The sequence below is a fragment of the Montipora foliosa genome, chromosome 11 (assembly GCF_036669935.1).
Source record: "Montipora foliosa isolate CH-2021 chromosome 11, ASM3666993v2, whole genome shotgun sequence".
NCBI classification, from domain to species: domain Eukaryota; kingdom Metazoa; phylum Cnidaria; class Anthozoa; order Scleractinia; family Acroporidae; genus Montipora; species Montipora foliosa.
This window is the reverse complement of record NC_090879.1, coordinates 5,036,952-5,058,153: the sequence shown is the minus strand read 5'-3', so window position 1 is coordinate 5,058,153 and position 21,202 is coordinate 5,036,952. Positions and strand designations below refer to the sequence as shown.

Below are 21,202 nucleotides of genomic sequence, written 5' to 3'. Positions count from 1 at the left end.
TGTCCAAGGTCCACTTAATCAACCTCGTTCCCAGAAATTTTTGTTGTCACATTCGAAGGAGGCAGAGAAGAGACACCCTGGGAACGAAGGCCACTTAAGTAGGATGCGTGGGAATGGAAAACCCTATTCTCGGTTTTCACATGACGTCACGACCGCCATGTTTGTACCCCTAAACAAAGAAAAGGCGGCCATGTTTGTGTCCCGACCCAATCCTCCGGGAATTGAACTGTACTATTGTGCAAATGTTTTCTTTTGTTTTCGTTAAAAAAACATGGTTGTTGAGTAAAAATAACAAACAAAATGCGGTTATAAACATAACGAGACAATGCATGTTGTAAAACTTTTTATGAACTTGACGTTTCGTATGCTCCAACATACATCTTCAGAAGTAACGGTAGGCTCGATTACCAGCCGCTGTTTCGGGAAATGAGCCAGCGCTCAGTCCTCTTCTCGGGGAGGATCAAAGACCGGACGAGCGGCGGAAATCGAGCCTAAAGTAACAGTTACCTAAAGTACAATTGAATTTAAACACGAAGACTAATACCAAATAAGGAAAGTAATGACAATGAAAAAATAAATGAAAATAAACAGACCTAGTTAAATCTGTTTGATGGCAGTGAGAAACTTCTTCTCTACCCGCCATTTATATTTTTTCAAGCAGATTTAACTAGGGTTGTTAATTTTCATTTATGTTTAAATAAAAATATCTTGTGAACAAGACGCCTGGTGGTGTTTACGGGGATGCTGCTGTTTGTGTAAAATATGAAGGTTGTTTGCAAATGTCACTAATCCTGAAGCCGACTTTGTAACAATTTATTTGTCCACGGTTAATTCATTCAGGTAGAATAACGGGGATAAAATACTGGAAGGTAATTTCTAAAATATGACATACAAAATGTGTATTATTATTATTATTATTATTAGTAGTAGTAGTAGTAGTAGTAGTAGTAGTAGTAGTAGTAGTAGTAGTAGTAGTAGTAGTAGTAGTAGTAGTAGTAGTATTAGTAGTATTATTATTATCACTAATTGTGTACAATCTAACATTAGGTAGATAAATATAAATAAACTTGTTTTCCATGAATTACAGTAATTACTTAATAGCGTCTTAAATCTAGCCAGAGATTCTGCTTGCCTTATATTCGGAGGAAGACTATTCCAGAGAGAGTATAGCTGATCGTACGTTATCCTTTCCAATATTTTAGCCACCACAGGGATAACGGATATGGGACGGTCCTGGGGACGGTAGTTGTTACAGTAACATCATTTGAACTTTCGTCCTTGAATAAGGGGTAACTTTTGCGCATGCACAGTTTTCAGTCATTCACCTGGCCAGTTGTCAAAGAACGATTGAAAATCTTGGATATTGGGTGCAAATGAGATCAGCACATTAATAATTGTCACAATAATCGCCGTCGCAAGTACAGTAACGACGCAACTCAACAAGGCAGAACCGAAAGCATACTACGGCGTCGCTGGCTGCCGCTATGCGCATGTGTGACCTTGAAGCACAGTCAGCTTTCTGCTGAGAGAGGAAAACCGGAGTACCCGGAGAAAAACCCTCGGAGCAGAGTAGAGAACCAACACAAACTCAACCCACTAAAGGCGTCGGATCCGGGAACCGAACCTGGGCCACCCCTGCTCCCCTCGTATTAATTAGTCTCGCGTGTAGATATTATCCATTTTATCCAGACCAGTTGCTTTTGATGGACTAAATTTATCCAGGAGTGACAAAACTTGATTGGAATTTGTTAGGGTGAAATGAAACCAGTTGTCAGTTATTCTGAGATAAGCAAGGAATCTCGCGAAATCTCATCGAGCTGAGTTTGTAATAGAAATGTCATTTACATTGAAAGAGGCGTTAGTTTTTCTGGATGTGAGTTCGTTGACAGTCTGCCAGGTGCGTCAGTCGAGGGACATTTTTGTGATTGATAAATGAATTTTGGTTGTAAAGTTCTGACTGAGACAAGGCAGAGACGTGGTAAAAGTGCTAAGGAAGGTTAAGTGCGACGAGAATCGAACATTTGCCGCTTCAAGCGTTTTCATGGATCTGAATTAAAATTTTTTGTATAGATACGTGCTCACATTCAATAATAGTTGCATTTATTTACGGAGGGAACCGGAAAAAAGACAATGTTCTCGCGTTCAGAGCTGTTTTATCGCACTTGATCGACAAAATCGATTGCAAAGGAGGCTTAGGTTGCTAGCTCTTAGAGCCGACGATGATCACTTGAGGAATACTTTTTTCCTGCAAATTCAGTCTGAGAACGCACTCATTCGAAGAAGGGAAGTGGTGTGTGTGCTTGTGGGTGTTGGGATGTCCGTGTGAGCTTTTCCGATTACCCTTCGCGCGAAAATAATGAGGTATGCATGTCAGTTGTATGTCCGACATGACAGTACCAAGCCAAGAGCTTCGTGATAGGCGCGTGGCTAATTACCATATGTGACTACGATGAAAACGAAACTGTTCCAAGCGGATTTTAAACGTGGTCTGCCATAGGCATCCCACGTTATAATCTAGACCTTCTTCACCGCCAGACCAGCCACTTTTGCACTGGAGGGAATAGAACGGACCATGCACCGGGAACGCCGTGCGTGTACTCTTTTCGAAGAGTGTGTTGGTTCTTTAACGCCCAACACTGAAAGGTTGTGAGGCGATGTCTGTCACAGTGATATGGGCATCCCCGCGTGTTGGATCACCGATTGCATCAATTACTGTATCAATTTAGCTTCAACTTCTTGACTGAGGCGAGAGGCGGACGTTTGCCAATCTCAAATTTTACAGCTGAAAAGTGTAGATGTATGTTACAATATTATATAATGAGAGTTTGCATAACGTAAACTCGCATTGTACCTGAAGAAAATGGAGAACGCTGGTTTGGCCAGCCGAAATATAGTACAATACTAAAACTAACGTTATATGGGCTCTTGCTAAAAAAAAAAACTTTTTCTTTTGTTAGAACTGTTTTACGGATATGTTCACACATAGGGGATACTATGAATCCTTATAAACAATCTTTCGGCAATTATCTTTCCATTCTCTAGAGGAGTCGTACTTCACCTCCGAGCGTGGGAGGCTACCCATCGTCCTATGGCTAACGCAATAGCCGAAAGCACGGTGGTGTTCGACTCCATATCAAATATTCGTTCTATCGTTTTGCTTAGCAACGTCAAACAAGAAATCGAATTCTGGGTTAGAATTGCAACGCCCTCAGGACAACCGGGTTTTTCACATTCTCGAAAAGGTTTCTCTACCTAAAGTCTTTGTAGAAACCATCCCAAAAATACTTTTTGGTTTTTCCAGCATAATACTGATAGTTATTGGTGGGGATGCCCAAAACCACATTACCAGAAGCCTATTCAACTAGACTAATTTTCTTTATAACACTATTGGACTTGGTTATTGATGTTAACGCTAATAATATTAAAAGTAATAATATTTTGACCACTGTGATGACGAATATCGTTGTCGATAAGAGTACAGACAACGCTGAAGCACTTTCGATTTGTTTTTTACCACAATATGAACGCCAAAGAAAGTTTTTATTTCAGAGTGTGACCAAAATCATTACACGAAGAAAGAGCAAACGTTGTCTATAACTGTCTCGCAATAAGATTGGTTTATTTCCCAAAATGGGTGTCCCTGATTGGCTATTACATTGCTTGACAAATTTACGCGAGCATGAAGCAGCGTTTTTTAGACTCTTATCGACAACGGAAAATTAGCCAATCAGATTGCGAGATTACAAGCAATTGTGGTAAAAAAAAATGAATCGGTCTGTGAAAACGCCGTGACAGGAATATATGGGTTTTAACACCAGAAACCCATAAGGGTTGAAACGTGTAACGCGCGTTCACAGCTTCCGAATATTCAATGCATGCGAACTGATTGGTTGAATGTTTGAGTGCTAAGTACCATATTTGAAAACCCCTCGCTCTTGTTGTTCCAAATATGGTACTTAGCAAATTGAATATTCAGAAGCTTGTCTCCCAGCACACAAGGGGCCCTTACACGTTTCAACCCTTATGGGTTTCTGATAACACCTAATACGCTGAAACTATGCAGGGGTGCTCTTTCTATTTCTGGACTCAGTTTTTCATTCGGTTCAATTTTAACTCATTCAAATCCGTTGCCGCCAGTTTGGAGAAGGGTCTATTGTCTGTATTGGGTCTGTATTCCCAGGCACGAGTGATGCTGAAGTTGGAGAGACCTCGTGGCGCTTATTAAAAGCGTCATGGGTGGTTCGGAATTTAACCTGATAGTGTCTTCTTATAGGTCAGAGGTTGCCTCCTTCTAGTGAGCTTTTTTAACGCTATTATGTTCATTTAAGTACTTTCTTTCTACCCACGGCACAATAAGGTTCTTGAATATTATGAACTGATTTTCAATCTGGGATATTGGGTTTGTAGCGTTCTGATTGGTTCAATATTTATATGATATCCCGCCAGTGGCGGGAAAATAAGAGCGAGATGGTCAAAATGGTTTTGATTGGTCCAGAGAAAGGGAAGCGTATCTGGCGAAGGTAACTTGCAACGCTGAAACGGAGGACGAAAGTGTCATCTCGGGATTTATCAACCCTTTGTCGCAAAATCTTCGACAAGCTATAGCACGCCGGAAGGCTAGCATCCATTAATTTAGCGCTTTAAAATGGCCAGTTTTGTGTGACTGCAACCCATATCTAGTGTTATTAGGTCTGAGTACGGATTTTCAAATGGTTAGTTTTTAGCTTCTGTGGCGCCACAAAGCGGCAAATTTCAAAAATTGTAAAATACTTTTAGTCATTTTATTAATATCATTCACTCAACGGAAAATTAGATCATTGCACGAGGCCCCAACGTCTGAAAATTGGATATTAGAAATCTCATGTCGCTTCAAATTTCGCGGGAATTTGCATAGCTTTGCTTTCAAGGGTTTATATGAATTTCACAAATTTTCGCCTACGGTCGTTAAAGCTTGATTCCTGATCGCCATACTTCACAAAAATAATCTGAATAGAAGTGCTTTTGGAGTAGCTCTCCATCTGCAGTCCGAGACCCGGGGGGAGGAGGGGGGGAAGTCTCATACATCGTAGGGCGGGATGATCGTCGGAAATTTTTGAAAATACCCCTTGAAGATACCGGAGTCTTCCGAAGGTGGCCGTGGCAACATAAGCTTTTACCTATAAAAGATACCAGCCAAAAATGAACAAATTTATAATTTTTACGCATTTTTTTAGTTCCAGAGACGTCAACTTCAAACACCTTCTGCTTCAAGAGTTAAGAAAAGCATTGTCATAATTCTCGGATCTATTAATTTCAAGAACAGTAAAGATACCCTAAAAGATACCAGCTTAGACTTTGATGGCCCAAAAACCTTTTAGACACCCTAAAAGATACAACAATCATCCCTGCCCCTTGACAACTGGAGTCCCGCCCTCCCCCGGGGCTCAGAGAGCCTGCTGGCGGGCTACTTTTTGAGAGATGTTCTCGCTATTCACAACTGTCAGACCTAAAAGGATTTAGTATAATGGTTCAAAGTCGCCAAAATTTCCGTACATTCACTGTAATTTAGGCCATGTTTGCCCCCAACCAATATTGCGTCACAAGCCGTGAAAAGGTCTATTCAGGGATGTAGCTAGGATTTTCCCAAGGAAGGGTGGGGGTCACACTCTCTAACACCCAGGGTACTTACCGGTTTGTCAATTTTTCGGATAAGCAGTTAGTGCAGGGGGAGGACAAGCCTACAAAATAGCTGCATAGACGAAGTAAGTTCCAGGTGACATAAATTACTCTGTTCCAGTCTAACAGATATGGTTTGTATTATGAAGTAGACTGTCATAAAGGAAGGGGGGGGGGGGGGGGTCACGGGCACCCCAGGACCCCCTGGCTGGGCCCCTGATATTGCCTGCATTTCTGGACATAAGGGCTCCCTCTGTTCAAGTGGTACATATTAGATACGATAGGAAGCTGTATTGCTAGAAATAATTTTTGTGCTTAAATATAAAGAAGTTCAACAGTTCCCAAAGAAACCATGTTAAAGCACAGTTACATACATGTAGAATAAAAAATGTACTATTAAATAATAATAATATTATTATGTTTATTACCAGATATGCAGTGCCAAACTTGGTTTCAAATATTATTAATTTTGTTTCTTGAGTTTCAAGTTGTAAAAGATCATAAATGGCTAAAGTTTAAAATCTGAATCTTGTCAAAGGATTGAGTACAAAGTCTAAGATCATATATTATCTGATAAATAAAATAATAATTATTAGTTTTCCAACACGAGAAGTATTAACAAGTGAAAAATAAGTATTGAAAGAAAAAAACAGTAAAAAGTTCCTCATGTGCTTAAAACTGACCATTTACAGCCATCTCACAGGTTCCAGGACAATTTAATAAAGATTGAATCATACTGTAGGTTTTTATATTTATTGAGGTCTGTAAAAGTATATCTGTGCACCATAACTCATGGAACACCAAGAAATATTTCACAGCCTTAAGACCTTGCTCCAGGAAAGTAATTAACCAAAGTCTTCTCTTCCTGGACCTAAAAAAACCCTGAGAGGATCTCGTGAACAAGGCTTAAATTCTGGATTCACACTATTTTTAAGAATAACTATTAGATTTGAAGATACCACTAACTGGTAACAGGGAAAATTAGAGGATGACACAAAATTAATAATAAGGAAAACGCTGTACCATACAGTTGGATAATAATGTTGTATAATGAGACAAACCAATACGTGCACAGCTAATGCATACTATACATATACACCACATTCTTGGGTTGTTGATGTTGCTGTTCTTGTTGCTGTTGAGGGAACTTATTTTTTCTTCTTAGCACCTCCTTTCTTCTTAGTTTGCTTTGCTTTCTTTTCTGCAGCTGGTTTTACCACATTCAATGGCTTGGACCGCTTGGAAACTGCTACCTGAGTCAGTTCCTGTTCTATCTTTGCTTTGATGGTGGTCTCCAGTCCCTAATAAAGAGGTAAAGGTCACAATGAATTCCCACAAAACTACAGCAAGCCACATTCCCTGACCGAGTTCCAGGGGTTTTAAAAAAATGTGAAGTCGGCAGCTGGCTTGAGTAGAGCAGTTGATGATATCAACAAGGGGACTAAGAGGCTCCTTTCTGCAGGGGTGTCTGTGGAATGCCATTTTTTTTTAAAAGGACGCTCGTAAACGCTACATTTCAAAAGCAAAATAATATTGAAGATCATGTTTAGATGACTTCATTGCCCAAAAGAGTCTTAATTAATCTTGGGTTTGAAAGAACCTGCCTTTTATTTTTTTCAATTTAGGGAAAACAGGTAGCTGACTTCTCTGAGTGAAGTACGCTCTTTGTCGGCTGTTGGTACTTATTGAAACTGCTACAATTCAGTACATTCTATCACAGTATACAAAGACACATTTGCTGGAATGCAGAAGCAACTGAAATTTTGGTGTTCACAAGTTAGTGGATCCGATTTTAAATCATTTTGCTACAACAAAAGCTCTGCAAAATTTATTAGACCACCTGCAAACTGTAAACTGAAGTCTATACAGATTGAAGGATTACACTGTCCACTTTTCCAAGACAAACTTTTGCTAGAAGCATCTTTAATCTTTCTATTCATGAACACTTGTCTTTTTAATTTAGGGACAACTTTTCAACATAAAAACTACAGACATGTACCAAAAAATATGGCAATGAAAAGTCTAATAATGCCTCTCAAGTTATCTAAACAAAATTATGTGTTAACAATTAACACTGCAATAATATTCTTTCTCAAGTTCTCGACACTTCAAAACAGTGCCTTATGCAGTCTAGCACGCGACTACTTCACATGGAAGATATTTTCTTCTTCACATTTTTAAAGATGATTTTTGAGAGGTTTGCTAAGTTCTAAGGGATTTAGTCAATTCACTCCTCTTGTACATCATTTATTTTGATACCTTAAAGCTACTTCTTCATAGCATTGAAAGCTCATTGGTGCACATTCATTTACAACGTATTATCATTTATTACTATTTGCAAGCCAGTAAAGCTGTTCAGGGGATGGATGCTGTGACATAAAAGGCAATAAAAATATTATTATGATACTGTGGTATGCTCATATCCGCCTCAAGAACCCAACATTTCATTAGGATGTGCTTTGATAGCAATGTGCTACTGGAAATAATTTAAGGTATCTTCAATTTTTAATGCACAAGCTAAAGCGTGAGTTGATTCAGACCTGCTTTTACAGATGTAGGTTGTTATAATATTTTAGAAGTTTGTGTCTCTGTCTATAAAACGTTATTTTATGTTTTAGAAGGCTCCTATTCCAAACCATAAACACTAAAAAAATAGTGATCTCCAAGGTATTAATTAAAGACTGCTCCCAGAGCACCTTTTGTGGGTTTTCATGAATTAATGAAAAAAGCACATACAAAAAGCATAACAGTTATTGTGGTCATGTTGTAATACTTGTCACCAGCCACACAGATTTAAGGGTTGCTTTGAGTTTAACCAATCCCAAACAGAACACAAAACCCAACAAAACATTCCTTGTTTTGGCATATCTTGCATACTGCAATCTTCCGATTTCAAAATTTTTAATACTTATCACCTTCAAAACGAAAGCTTTCAAAATAACCAAACATTTCTTAAGTGGAAAACTGCATAGGTTTTAATAAATAAAAGATCTCTGGCAATGATTTTGAATACGATTAGGGTTTCACAAGTTGTGCTTGTGGTTTTAACCGTAAAATGTTTTCGTTCAGAAATTATAAACCAGTTGTTTTATGTTCCATTGTTTAAGAAATTAAGGAAGACAACGAACAATCAAAAACTGGACTTAAAATTTTTGAACAAAAGTATTAAAAACTCAATATAAAAACTTGTACAGTTTATCTTAAGAAAAATGAGTTCAAATCAGTGCAGTGCACTTGAGCTACACTAAATAATTTCTTCCTAGAATCGCCGCAATATTTAATTTAAACTATCTTACCTTTTTCACTTTTGCAGCCTTGATGCTTCTAGTTTTCTTCGGAGTAATAGCTCGGGCTAAAGGTAGCAAAAATGAGAGGCAAACTTCATTGAAAAGCGGTTAATTTCATATTTTATTTGCGCAAGATTGAACCAGGTGAGTTGTAAGCAAAGGCAAACTGACTCAGACTGTTGTGAAAAAAAAAGATGTGCCTTATTGGGAAGATGTTTCTTTTAGCAAAGATTTGCACTTTGAAAAACGGAAAATGAAGCAAAACCATTTGTGTCACTTATGCAAACGTTTCTTGCTGAAAACTTGAGAAGACGATGAATTAATTAAATATAATGCTTGATGCAATCTGCAAGGGCGGCAAAATTTTCCGACATCTCGATGCGTTACTTCCGTCACAAAATTCGTAGCCCCATGTGAAGTCAAACTTTCTGACAATTTGAAAATTCTTGAACACTCACCTCCCTTTTTGGGCCCAAGAGCTTTCTTCTGAGTCTTTTTAGCAATCACAGCTTTCTTCTTTTTGCCTTGTCCCTGCGCCATGTTTGAGTACAACTTTCAACCGCCTTTGTTTGTTTACTAAAGAGCCCGCGAAAGCGCGTCCTCAGTCAGTGGTCTTCAAACTCGACCCAGATTCTCTATTCTCTCGGTCAAACTATCGCGCCAATCCTAAAATATTTGACAAGGTGTCTCCCTTTCTCGTAGAGAATCGATTACATGAGGAGAGGAGTTAGGTAGCATCTTTTAAATGCAACGAGAATTATCCACATTCCCTTTGTCTCCAAGTTACGTGCAGAAGTTGTCGAATGCAGGTTATTTTACAGCAGATGACCTGAAAGATGTCAGCCCAACTGAACTAAGTGAAGGCAAGCTTTGATAACCTCGGTCATATTAAATATATAGTTTTTGCTGAAATTAACCCAGAAGCTGTTCAGTAATGAATGGTATAACTCAATGATAATGTTATAGTATCACCTGAAAAGTATCTCATCTCCTGTTATTTTGAATTGAGGTAACTTGTTACTATAACAACAACATAGTCCTGCAGAGACACCCTTATCCTGACTTGCAACTTTCTGTAAACATTATTTTAAAAACTTCATTTCAACAGTTGGCCAGCGCTAATTGATTTTAAGCTCCATGGATAGTTTGTTTGTTCAGTCATTGTTGATTTTGGAATAAGTAGCCTACGTGGATATTTTTTTTGTTAAAGACAATTGTGTTCCTGTCAACAGACCTAGGTGTGGAAAGAGAAGAAGCTCTTAGGATTATTCAAACAGTCCGGAGCTCTACCAACCCAGAGAACAAGTCACCAGTTACCATATCAAAGACAAACAATGAAATTAGATCAAATGCCATCCCAGGAAGCAAGAATGCTTATGACCTCTTGCTACAGGAGCAATCATGTGGAAGCATTGTCACATTCTGTGAGCAACTTGACGACATGTTAGGTGGTGGTGTACCTGTGGGAAAGATCACCGAGTTTTGTGGTGCACCAGGAATTGGCAAGACACAGATAGGGTATGCATGAAAAGAAGGAAATATGTATGCAAGAATGACTGAAAATCAGTAATAATTATATGACTCCCATTTTAACTTTTGTGAAAAGCTTACTACATGTACATGTAATTTCCCTTGTCAGTGCTTTCAATAAGATTTAAAGCATGTGGCTACGTAATGTTAGCACCTAGCAGCAATTGGAAAAGGGGTCAAAGGTCCCTTTCCCCTGGGGAGGTCTGGGGACATGCATCCGCAGAAAAGGTTTGGAATCTGGAAGCTTAGAAATGCCATTTCCAGTGATTTTAGAGAGCATATTTAATATTTTAAAACATGAAATAACTTTGCTTTTAAACATTTTAACACATTCACTCCTTGTGCGTCCTCTGGACGCCCCCAATGTACAAGTAAAACCATCTGCCGTTAGACAGAGTAAAATCTGTTAAGTCTCATTTCTAGGAGTCAATGGGTTAATTAGCTTTCCAACAACAATTTTGACTAACCAATTAATTGAAGTGAGTTACTAATAATAATTTTCCTTCGCTTTTATACGTTCCACAAGAAATATAGCTGGCGATACTCAAGTGAGTACCAGCGGGAGCCTGGTCTTATTGAAAGCACTTTTTAAAATCCTTTCGTTCCTGAACTGACCTCCATAGATGAGTAAAATCGTCTGGCATTAGACAGAGTAGAATTTTTAGGTGTCACTCTTGGGAGGGAAAAGGTTAAAGGATACATAGCTTTTAAGTGCCAACCTAGTTGTTGTCAATCTTTCTTCCCCTCCGCCTCCCCCCCCCGCCCCCCAAGACTGGCCTCATTAATGAATAATTCATTCTCGTGCATTATATTGAGTAAAATGTACAACTCAAGTGTCATAGTTGAATGCATTGATTAATGATTGTTAGGGGATATAATTATACAAAAAAGCTCCTTGCAGTGGGCAAACCTGAGATATTCTGACTGATTACAGAGTTCGGGTGACAATAACATTGTCCTGTGATACTTCTAATATATAGATTTAGCCAAGCCTAAAAGCGGAGCTCCCGGCTTGATTATTCTTACTGGCTGTAGGATTAGTGAAAATAAAGGCTTTGGAACTGTCCGCCTTTTGGTTTTCCCAGATATTGCTTAATTATATCATTTTCTTCGCTGCCTAACTAGTGAATTCCACGGTTAATTTCACCTGAAAAACCGATTGATCGCATGAATCACGAAGGGATGAGTGTGATATCGGTTTTTCCAGCGAAATCTACTGTTGAATTCACCAGTTAGGCAATTGATTTTTCTTGAAATTTAGATGTTAGTTTTTCAGAAGTGGGAAAAGCAAAGTACCTATGCACCCGGGAACACCCTAGACCAAACAACAGAGAATTCTTTTACAGCATAATTTTAAGTGCTATCTTTTTTCTTATTTTGAGGTAATCAATCTTAGTAGATATTTAACAACTATTCACTGATTGAAGGACTGACTAGTAGTGGATTTTCCACCAACACTGAGGTTACACTCTAATAGATACTGTATCTCTGTTTTATAAAAGTGCTACACATGATCATTACTGGTATTTGCAAAAACATACCCCTATCTTGTTACCTGCAACAGAGAACTCTGATTACAAATAAATTAATGACATCAGGAAATTTGAAACTTGTCATTTCCTTATTGAATGGCTAAGTTCACGCCCCTATCTTTTTACCACTGAATCACTATCTACTTTGCTGGATCTGTACCAGTTGACATCAAGTCTCTGGGTAACATTGTCAGCTGGAGACTGCAAGCTTCCCTCTCTCGCCATTATACAATCTTTGTAACTGAACTGATGAACAGATGTATTCCTTTCAGTATGCAGCTTGCAGTTGATGTACAAATTCCTGATGAGTTTGGTGGCCTTAATGGAGAAGCAATCTATATTGGTATGGAAACTTCCTTTTGCCATATTAGGTAAAGTCCACTACGAGCCTAGAAGGCCCACCGGCACTTATGTCCGGTTTCTGTAGCATAAAGCGACTAGGAGTATTTCTACTTCCCCCTGGATAGGATGCTAGTCCATCCCAGAATTAACCCCAGCATTTTCGCGGGTACCCATTTATACATCTGGGTGGAGAGTAGTGCTGTACGCCCCTTCATCCCCCTTTGGACGGTTGAAATTGGAGCATTCTGATTGGTTGATTTAAATTTTTGCGGGAAATTCAAATTTGGGCAGGGCATGCAAACATAGGTTAGGCGGCAAATTCAAAATTCAAACGATCACGTCAAAGACACATGACTCCTTTCTTGTGCAAACCCTCAGGAAACAGGGTGGGGTGTGTTGCGTAATCATGTTGGAAATTCAAATTTGGGCAGGAAATGCAAACATACGCTAGGCGGGAAATTCAAAATTCAAACAATGATGTCACATGGGTCGAGAGAGGGATGACATCACAGTCAGTCCCAAGCCCCCCACGGTCAGAAAAAACACAAAAGGAAAAATGAAATCCAACAGGTTTTAATGTACAAGAAAATCAACAACGGTACTATTTGTACAACAAGAGGAAAAAAGCAAAAAAAAAAATGTCACACTATGTACAAGAAGAAGACTGTGCCCCGCACATGCACCCTAGTTTATTATGATCAACGCTGATTTTGGATGTGGCCAGCCAATGAGAGGATCCAGAACACAATCATCCCACCGGTCACATCCGAGTAGAGTCTCCTTAAAGTCACCTCAGTTCCGTACTGTCACTACTCAGTTTTTTTTCTTGGTGCCCTGCACGCACACCCTCGCAACTTTGTCTTACATCTCCGCTGGTCACATGTGAGTAGAGTCTCCTTAAAGTCACCCCAAATCCTTAGTGTCACTACTCACTTTTTTTCTTGGTGCCCCGCACGAGCACCCCCGCTCTGGGTAGGGCTGGGGAGAGAAAAGCCTATGGTTATCTCGGAAACGTTTATCATAGTCTGGGCAATTTTAAGCAAGCCATAGAGTACTACGAACAGAGTCTTAGTATTGCTAAAGAAGTAGCGGGAAAAGACTGTCTCGGTGTTGCTTATTGTAATGAAAGTCAGCTTGATCCATATAGACAAAGGATACAGTGTGAGAATATGAGTCTGCAGAACTGTATCAAATGGAGTGGCTTTGGAGGAACAGCTGAAGGTGCTTTATCCAAAGAGGAGGAGTACAGTGAAGCTTCTCAGAAAGTTGAAATTGATCAAGGATCTGGCATCATTGTTGATGAACATTTTGTGGTGACAAATAAGCATGTCATTGAAGATGTGATGAATGATGCATCAAAAGAAGTTGGTATTTTTAATGCAGCCATTGCAGAATGTTCCTAAGCTAATTGGTTCACTTTGTTTCTTTTCGCAGTTTGCGAAAGGAATTGGAAGAAATGAGAATACAGCTTCACAGGAAATCAAGAAGTGTCAGTAAAGAGGTTGCTGTCCTAAGTCCGCATAACAGCATGCCCTCTTCACCACAAGAGAAAAAGACTTTTAAGCAGGACATTTAAGGGCACATGAAAGAGTCCATACTGGAGAGAAGCCTTATCAGTGTCAACAGTGTGGCTAGTGTTTTAGCCATGCAGGTCATTTAAGGACACATGAAAGAGTCCATACTGGACAGAAGCCTTACAACGGCCAACATTGTGGCAAGTGTTTTAGGCAAGCAGGAGATTTGAGGACACATGAAAGAGTCCATACTGGAGAGAAGCCTCATAAATGTCAATAGTTGGTATTTTTAATGCAGCCATTGGAGAATGTGGGTTCACTTTGTTTCTTTTCGCAGTTTGCAAAAGGAATTGGAAGAAATGAAAATACAGCTTCATGAGAAATAAAGAAGTGTCAGTAAAGAGGTTGCTGTCCTAAGTACGCATAACAGCGTGTCCTCTTCACCACAAGAGAAAAAGACTTTTAAAATAGATGTTGACAGACACAGGTTAAAGGTTTCAGCTGATAGATCCGCCGCCAAACACGGGGATGCAGGAGGAACCAGGCGGTTTACACACGCCAAGCCTTCTCCCAGGTAGGGAGGTGTAGGAGGCCGGAGCCCGTACTTACGTATGAGCCAGCCGCCACCGGTCGTATCAATGATATGGTTCACACTGTAGAAATGAACATTTCTCATCATTGGGTTACATGAAAAAAAAAATGGCGGATATATGTTCAGCAGGCAACCATGTTGTAAAAAGAGGGTGAATAGAGGAGGATCGTAAAATATATGATGTTGCGCACGGGATTGGCTGAGAGAGGATGAAATCACACACGGAATTGGTTGAAAAGGATGATGTCACAGGGACCCAGACCCCTTGCATTAAAAAATGGAAACAAGGCATCTTTAATAATTTAAGACAAGACAAAAATAGGATTTGGTTCAACCTATGACAAAAAAGTCAACAAGTTCTTGAAGGCGGGGTGTCTGAAACGATAGCTGAGGCCAAAACTTTTAATGCCCTGTTACCCGTTTACAGAAGAATGTTGCGAGGGCTGTACTTGCACTATCTCCAGTGGTTTGAACGTCTAAAGCATGATCCTGTGCATAGAGACGTTATGAAAACCCGACATCGTTTCATGGAGGAGGATTCAATGGATGTTGAAGAGGCTGCAGAGGCGGCTGTGGAGAGATGGAAATTTTTATTGAACAGGATTTGTCAACCGCGTCCCATGCCAACGCAAGATGAAAAAGAAAATGATGATGATGATGATGACAACTGAACATTTTTTTTCTATTTGTACAAACTAAAGAAGGTTGTTTGTGCTACAGTGCATTTTGTGTATTGAATGCATTGGTCCTCAGGCCTCCCTAACTTGTGAATACGGAACACGCTCAGAGACTCACACTTGTTTGACATTAAATTTTGTATTTTTGTTTACAATAACCTATGGACACGAATTTGGATAAACTGGGACGAGGCTTGGCATCAGGCCGCCTCCCACGTTCCCGATTGTAAATAGCTTTTTATTTTTAATAAAATCGTTTCATTCGTAAAAAAAAAATCCTATTTTTGTCTTGTTTTAAACTTTCAAAGATGGCCTTGTTTCCATTTATTTAATGCATCCTTTTCAACCGATCCCGTGTGATGTCATCCCCTTTCGGCCAATCCCATGCGTCTTCTTTTTACAACATGGTTGCCTGCTGAACGGATCTCTGCCATTTTTTTTCATGTAACCCAATGATGAGAAACGTTCATTTCTACAGTGAGAACCATATCATTGACTGGTCACGGCTGGCTCGTACGTAAGTACAGGCTCTGGCCTCCTACACCTCCCTATCTGAGAGAAGGCTTGGCGCGTGTAAACCGCCTGGTTCCTCCCGCAACCCCATGTTTGCCGTCGAATCCATCCAACGCGGCCGACCGGCTAGACGAGTTATTGCTTCATGCCTCTCCGGCAAGATTATCGTCCATCGCTTCCAACGTGGTAGCAGAACTAAATGACCTGGTACCACCCTGCCCCAAACCGGCACGACGATCCCCGCGTCTCGCACAACGGATGGGACCACCAGCAGCAGCGCCAGAGGAGGATGAGGAACCCATTGTTGATGCGGCGCAAATAGTATTGCGACGCATGCTGGCGAATCATGCTCGTTCTCAGGCGAGAGCTGAGGCAGATCGTGGACAGCGTCAAGCGGCCTGGGAGCTTGAACAGAGCATCCAAAACGTCATTTGGGAGGTAGTGGTTCGTCCAGGTCCAGATTTGGATCTGGCCTGCACGGTCGCGCAATTTGAACGTGAAGATCGTGTTGGATCTTGTGCGGCTGTTTCAAGTTTTCAAGTTTTATTTATATACAGCAAACAGTTCAAGTTGTTACCAGGCTGGCTTGCAAATAGCGAGAAGCTAATCGTGGCAATGTGTTTTCAAGCCAGGCTGTTTGCAGTTTCAAGAAATAACATGGTTAGATGGTTTTAGTTCGTCCGCTTGCGAGTCGTTTATTGAGCCAAAAGAAGTGGGGCCAACTGGTTCAGCTGAAACCTTTAACCTGTGTCCGTCAACATCTATTTTAAAAGTCTTTTTCTCTTGCGGTGAAGAGGACATGCTGTTATGCGGACTTAGGACAGCAACCTCTCTACTGACACTTCTTGATTTCTTGTGAAGTTGTATTCTCATTTCTTCCAATTCCTTTCGCAAACTGCGAAAAGAAACAAAGTGAACCAATTAGCTTAGGAACATTCTGCAATGGCTGCATTAAAAATACCAACTGTTGACATTTATGAGGCTTCTCTCCAGTATGGACTCTTTCATGTGTCCTTAAATCTCTTTCTTGGCTATTCACTTGCTGCACTGTAGACACTGATAACGCTTCTCTCCAGTATGGACTCTTTCATGTGCCCTTAAATGTCCTGCTTAAAAGTATTTTTCTCTTGTGGTGAAGAGGAGACGCTGTTATGCGGATGCAACCTCTTTACTGACACTTCTTGATTTCCCTGAAGCTGTATTCTCATTTCTTCCAATTCCTTTCGCAAACTGCGAGTTTAGGAACATAATTTGCAATGGCGGCATTAAAAATACCAACTTCTTTTGATGCATCATTCATCACATCTTCAATGACATGCATATTTGTCACCACAAAATGTTCATCAACAATGATGCCAGATCGTTGATCAATTTCAACTTTCTGAGAAGCTTCATTGTAGTCCTCCTCTTTGGATAAAGCATCTTCAGCTGTTCCTCCAGAGCCACTCCATTTGATACAGTTCTGCAGACTCTAATTCTCACACTGTATCCTTTGTCTAGATGGAGATACACTTGGTATCTCACTACTTCCATTTTGATCTTTGGCTGTTTTGTTTTGAATGCAGATGCAACTAATTCATCAGAAATTTAATTGGTACTTTGTTGCTCCATTTTCCTTGGAAATGGTAATATATTGTTCAATAAAGAGAAGATCATTTTCAAGCCCGATCTTCATTGTAATAAGCAACACCGTCTTCTTTTTGTACATAGTGTGACACTTTTTTTTTGCTTTTTTCCTCTTGTTTTACAAATAGTACCGTTGTTGATTTTCTTGTACATTAAAACCTGTTGGATTTCATTTTTCCTCTGGTGTTTTTTCTGACCATGGGGGCCTTGGGACTCTGCGATGTCATCCCTCTCTCGACCCATGTGACGTCATTGTTTGAATTTTAAATTTCCCGCCTAGCATACGTTTGCATTTCCTGCCCAAATTTGAATTTCCAACATGATTATGCAAAACACCCCAACCTGTTTCCTGAGGGTTTGCACAAGGGAGGTGTCACGTGTGTGTGACGTGATCGTTTGAATTTTGACTTTGCCTGCCTAACGTACGTTTGCATTTCCCGCCCAAATTTGAATTTCCCGCAAAGATTTAAATCCTTCAATCAGAATGCTCCAATTCCAACCTCAAAAGGGGGACGAAGGGGTGTACACCACTACTGTGGAGAGAGGCTCTGTGAGAGTAAAGTGTCTTGCTCAAGAACACAACACAATGTCCCTGGCCAGGTCCTGAAACCCGGACCACTCGATCAGGAGTCAAGCACACTGACCATGAGGCCATCGCGCCTCTCACCATATTAAGTAGAGGCATATTAGAATTTTTTTTAAATTCCCATTTTTTAATACATGTCATTTACCGGCGTGATTTTTTGCCAGTACATTAGTATTGGATTGTTAGTCAGCCTGTTCCACAAGAGCTGTTTTGTAATGGATCATTCATCCCTGGTTTCAAAGTGGACTGAAAAGTCCTTATTAAAACCAATTTTCATTCATGTGAAAAGTAAAACTAAATACCATCGAGAAATTTGTTCTAAACTTGTGCTTGTTCAGTTGCTGTTCAGAGTGAATTTGGAGATAGGCTATTGAAAACGCTCAAAAAGAGCTAAAAAAAAAACGAGAGTTTTTGGTTGATTTTATGTAATGTGGTGGATGGTAATTGAAGTCAATCAAAAGGAGATCATGAATGATTCAGTTTCATGTTCAGCAAGGCGTGCTCTTTACTACTCTCTGTCTGTCAATACAGTCATGTATGAAGAGTGTGGTTAATGTACACGTCTGTCAGGTAAAGTTATCGTTTTTATTAGACTTTATAGTGCCAGCTATACTTTGAGTAGTGCATCCCTATAAATTAAATTTTACCATCGGTTTTGACAGACACAGAGGGCAGTTTTATAGTTGAGAGAGTGGTGGACATAGCAGCTGCAGCCGTGAAACACTTAGAACATGTTGTTCTGTCTTCAGAAATAAATGAAACAGGTACTATAAAGTGTTAAAATTGGTGCAAAAAATAGTTTAAGTTTCTAAAATCATAAGCTTGCTTTTGAAATTGTCTCTAATGTTATTACCCATTCATTACAGGGATCACTTTTTTCTGAAAAGCACCTTAAAATGGCAGAGATTCTCTTCTGTAATCCTTTGTCTTCACGAAATTAGGTGATTTGTGAGACACAGGTGTCACAAACAGCAGTCTCCAAGAGCTAAGGGATCACAAGAGACCACATCTACAAGAACTACTTTAGAAAAATGGGTGTTCCATATAAAATTTCATACAGTGTACATGGAGAATGAAAGAAAGGACCCACACTTTTAGTTTATTGTCCCTTTTTGAAAAGACCAGAAAGTTAAACCATCATGATTACATAGACGGCAGTTTCTCCTCAATCTTGTCAAAGACGGTATGTAGTGCTTAGCCTACTCTGGCTGTTGCAGATGGTTGCCTTGAGGTCCTCGCAGAGATTTTTTGCAACTTCGTTCGCACTAAGTGTCCGTCATTTTCCACCCGAGAGGCAGATATGTGCAGAAAATTAATTCACCTAATTAGATGCATGCGGTTTTCAGTAAGCGTCACGAAGTGTCCCTTGCTCTTTTCCCCAATTTCAGCAACACTCGTATCTCGGAATACAGACAAGTTAAATGTTACGTTACAAAGTTTTCCCCAAAAGCTGCTCCCCAAGGAAGTATAAACAACGGCATTTACCCTAAGCTAAAAATAACGCTAACCTTTACCCTTACCTTGGCCCTTTGATACCCAAACCAGCCTAAACCGACCAGACTTAGTATTTTACTCTGTCTAACGCCAGAGTATTTTACTCTGTCTAACGCCAGACAATTTTACTCGTCAATGGGGAACCCCTGGGAGTCAATGGGTTAGTGTTGAAAATAGGTAGCAAAATGCTTGTACTTAAAAGGACACTTAACTTGGATGTCAAATTTGTTCATGCATCCAATCAGCTGCATTTCTGCACATAAGACTTAGTGCTCAGACGGAGGCTCTGGCTGGTGAAATTTAAAGACCCTGGTAACCGGAGGTGTTCAGAAATGCATGTGATTAGATGCATGACCATTTTAATAAGAATCCCACAGTGTGCTGGGATTTGTTTTGTTATGCAACGATCCAGGTAGTTGTCATGATGATATCTCTAGTCGCTCAGCCCTTTCACTGAAATACATTTGACGTTTATGGTTTTCAATCAACAGAAAAATCTCTTCAAATGGAAGCTATGAAAAAGTTTCAAGTGGAAAACATCCTATCCAAAATCTATGTGTTTAGATGCCATGACTATATGCAGCTTATTGCATTGTCACATGTGTTATCAGACTTCTTGACAGAACACCCTAAGGCAAGTAAAAGAACAAGGTTGTGGGTGTGGCACATAAGGATATCTTTGGGGGTAAATTGAAACAAGAAGCTGTGGCTAGCAGTACAACCCTGTAAAGCACCCCATAAAATCAAGGGTGACACGCTTTAGAATGCAGCCCATTTATGTGGCCAATCATGTAAGAGATAAAAGAACCACAACAATTCAGAATGATTTTGGTGTGGAAAACGTGTGAAGTCCACAGTCCAGTTGCTTTATACCTCTGAAATCGTACCCAGACAATTCTGAGCTTTTTTTCCCTCAGGACTATTTTTCTTTACAACCTTTCTTTGTTCCCACTAATCCTAAACCAGTACAGTAATCCATAACATTCTGTTAAGAATTAATAGAGGCAACCTAAAAAAAAAAGGATATTCATGGACTTCAAATTTGACGAGAGGGTCAGGGGCACATTCAAAAGTGTCATGCAGTCGATCCTTTTTTAATTGCAGGTTAAACTCATCGTTGTGGATAGTATTGCTTTTCAGTTCCGACATGACTTTGATGACCTCGCTTTGAGGACGAGGCTTTTAAATGGTTTGGCACAGAGTTTCATCAAGATGGCTTGTGAAAATCAGTTAGCTGTAAGTACACAAGATACAATGAATCTTTCAGCCAGTAAATACCACCAAGTCTTTATATGGCTATTGGACAACGCTTATTAAGTGCGTATCTCTTATCATATCTTTCAGTATGTATGCAATCATTTGCCCATTTAGTGGGCCGTATTTAATAGTAGTGCGCTCAAAATTGCAAACTTTGCTTTGGAGGCTTGGTTCAAAGATCTCGAGAAATATAGATACGACTTTCCTCGTTTTAAGTTTTATAGCTCCTTGCCGAAAAAGGCTATCCATAACCACGCTACTGCTCAAGAAAACGTTATCAGTTTTTCTTGGTTAGAGGTATTTATAGATTGATTTTCAATAGAGTTCCATGAAACCAAACCTAAGTAATTACCCCCAACCAGTCATAGAAGGCAAAAAGTAAAATAAACCAATCAAGACCAATCTTTTGCTTTTGCCTCTCATTGGTTGAAAAGAGGGGCTGGATTTCTTAGCCAATCACTAAGCGCAGAAATGGCAGTTGCGTGATAAGTTCCGGTACTTGGCCTGTTCTAAGCGTCCAGGGGCCCGTTTCTCGAAAGTCCCGAAACTTTACGGGCCATTTTCGGGTGTAACAATTCCCTCTGTATCTCAAGAACG

At 39.9% G+C, this 21,202-nt stretch overlaps 2 protein-coding genes across 4 annotated transcripts in view; one reads left to right on the top strand and one right to left on the bottom strand.

Annotated features, from left to right (window-relative positions):
• Nucleotides 1-6,056: 6,056 nt before the first annotated feature.
• On the bottom strand, nucleotides 6,057-9,540 carry LOC137975109 (UPF0390 protein zgc136864-like). Its single transcript, XM_068822171.1, has 3 exons — nucleotides 9,401-9,540; nucleotides 8,952-9,007; nucleotides 6,057-6,956 (listed from the first exon to the last, which is right to left on the bottom strand). Exons 1-3 carry the CDS (start codon nucleotides 9,480-9,482, stop codon nucleotides 6,804-6,806), a joined length of 291 nt encoding a protein of 96 aa, XP_068678272.1. The 5' UTR covers nucleotides 9,483-9,540; the 3' UTR covers nucleotides 6,057-6,803.
• A 45-nt stretch (nucleotides 9,541-9,585) lies between these two features.
• Nucleotides 9,586-21,202, top strand: part of LOC137974737 (DNA repair protein RAD51 homolog 3-like) — a 21,646-nt gene continuing 10,029 nt past the window's right edge. The window contains exons 1-6 of one of the 3 annotated variants that reach the window (XM_068821689.1): nucleotides 9,587-9,805; nucleotides 10,175-10,460; nucleotides 12,277-12,347; nucleotides 18,517-18,618; nucleotides 19,840-19,982; nucleotides 20,453-20,584. In XM_068821689.1, the coding sequence (XP_068677790.1) occupies nucleotides 9,688-9,805; nucleotides 10,175-10,460; nucleotides 12,277-12,347; nucleotides 18,517-18,618; nucleotides 19,840-19,982; nucleotides 20,453-20,584 (852 nt within the window). In that variant the 5' untranslated portion in view covers nucleotides 9,587-9,687. Of the gene's footprint in view, nucleotides 9,806-10,174; nucleotides 10,461-12,276; nucleotides 12,348-18,516; nucleotides 18,619-19,839; nucleotides 19,983-20,452; nucleotides 20,585-21,202 lie in introns of all 3 variants that reach the window. The other 2 variants (XM_068821691.1, XM_068821690.1) reach the window with 2 other exon arrangements.

Excerpts from the sequence above, each read along its gene's own strand:
- LOC137975109 (XM_068822171.1), bottom strand. The coding sequence starts at position 9,482 with ATGGCGCAGGGACAAGGCAAAAAGAAGAAAGCTGTGATTGCTAAAAAG. Across the intron at positions 9,008-9,400 it reads TCTTGGGCCCAAAAAGGGAG|CCCGAGCTATTACTCCGAAG; the intron begins GTGAGTGTTCAA and ends TGCTACCTTTAG. Across the intron at positions 6,957-8,951 it reads AGGCTGCAAAAGTGAAAAAG|GGACTGGAGACCACCATCAA; the intron begins GTAAGATAGTTT and ends CCTCTTTATTAG.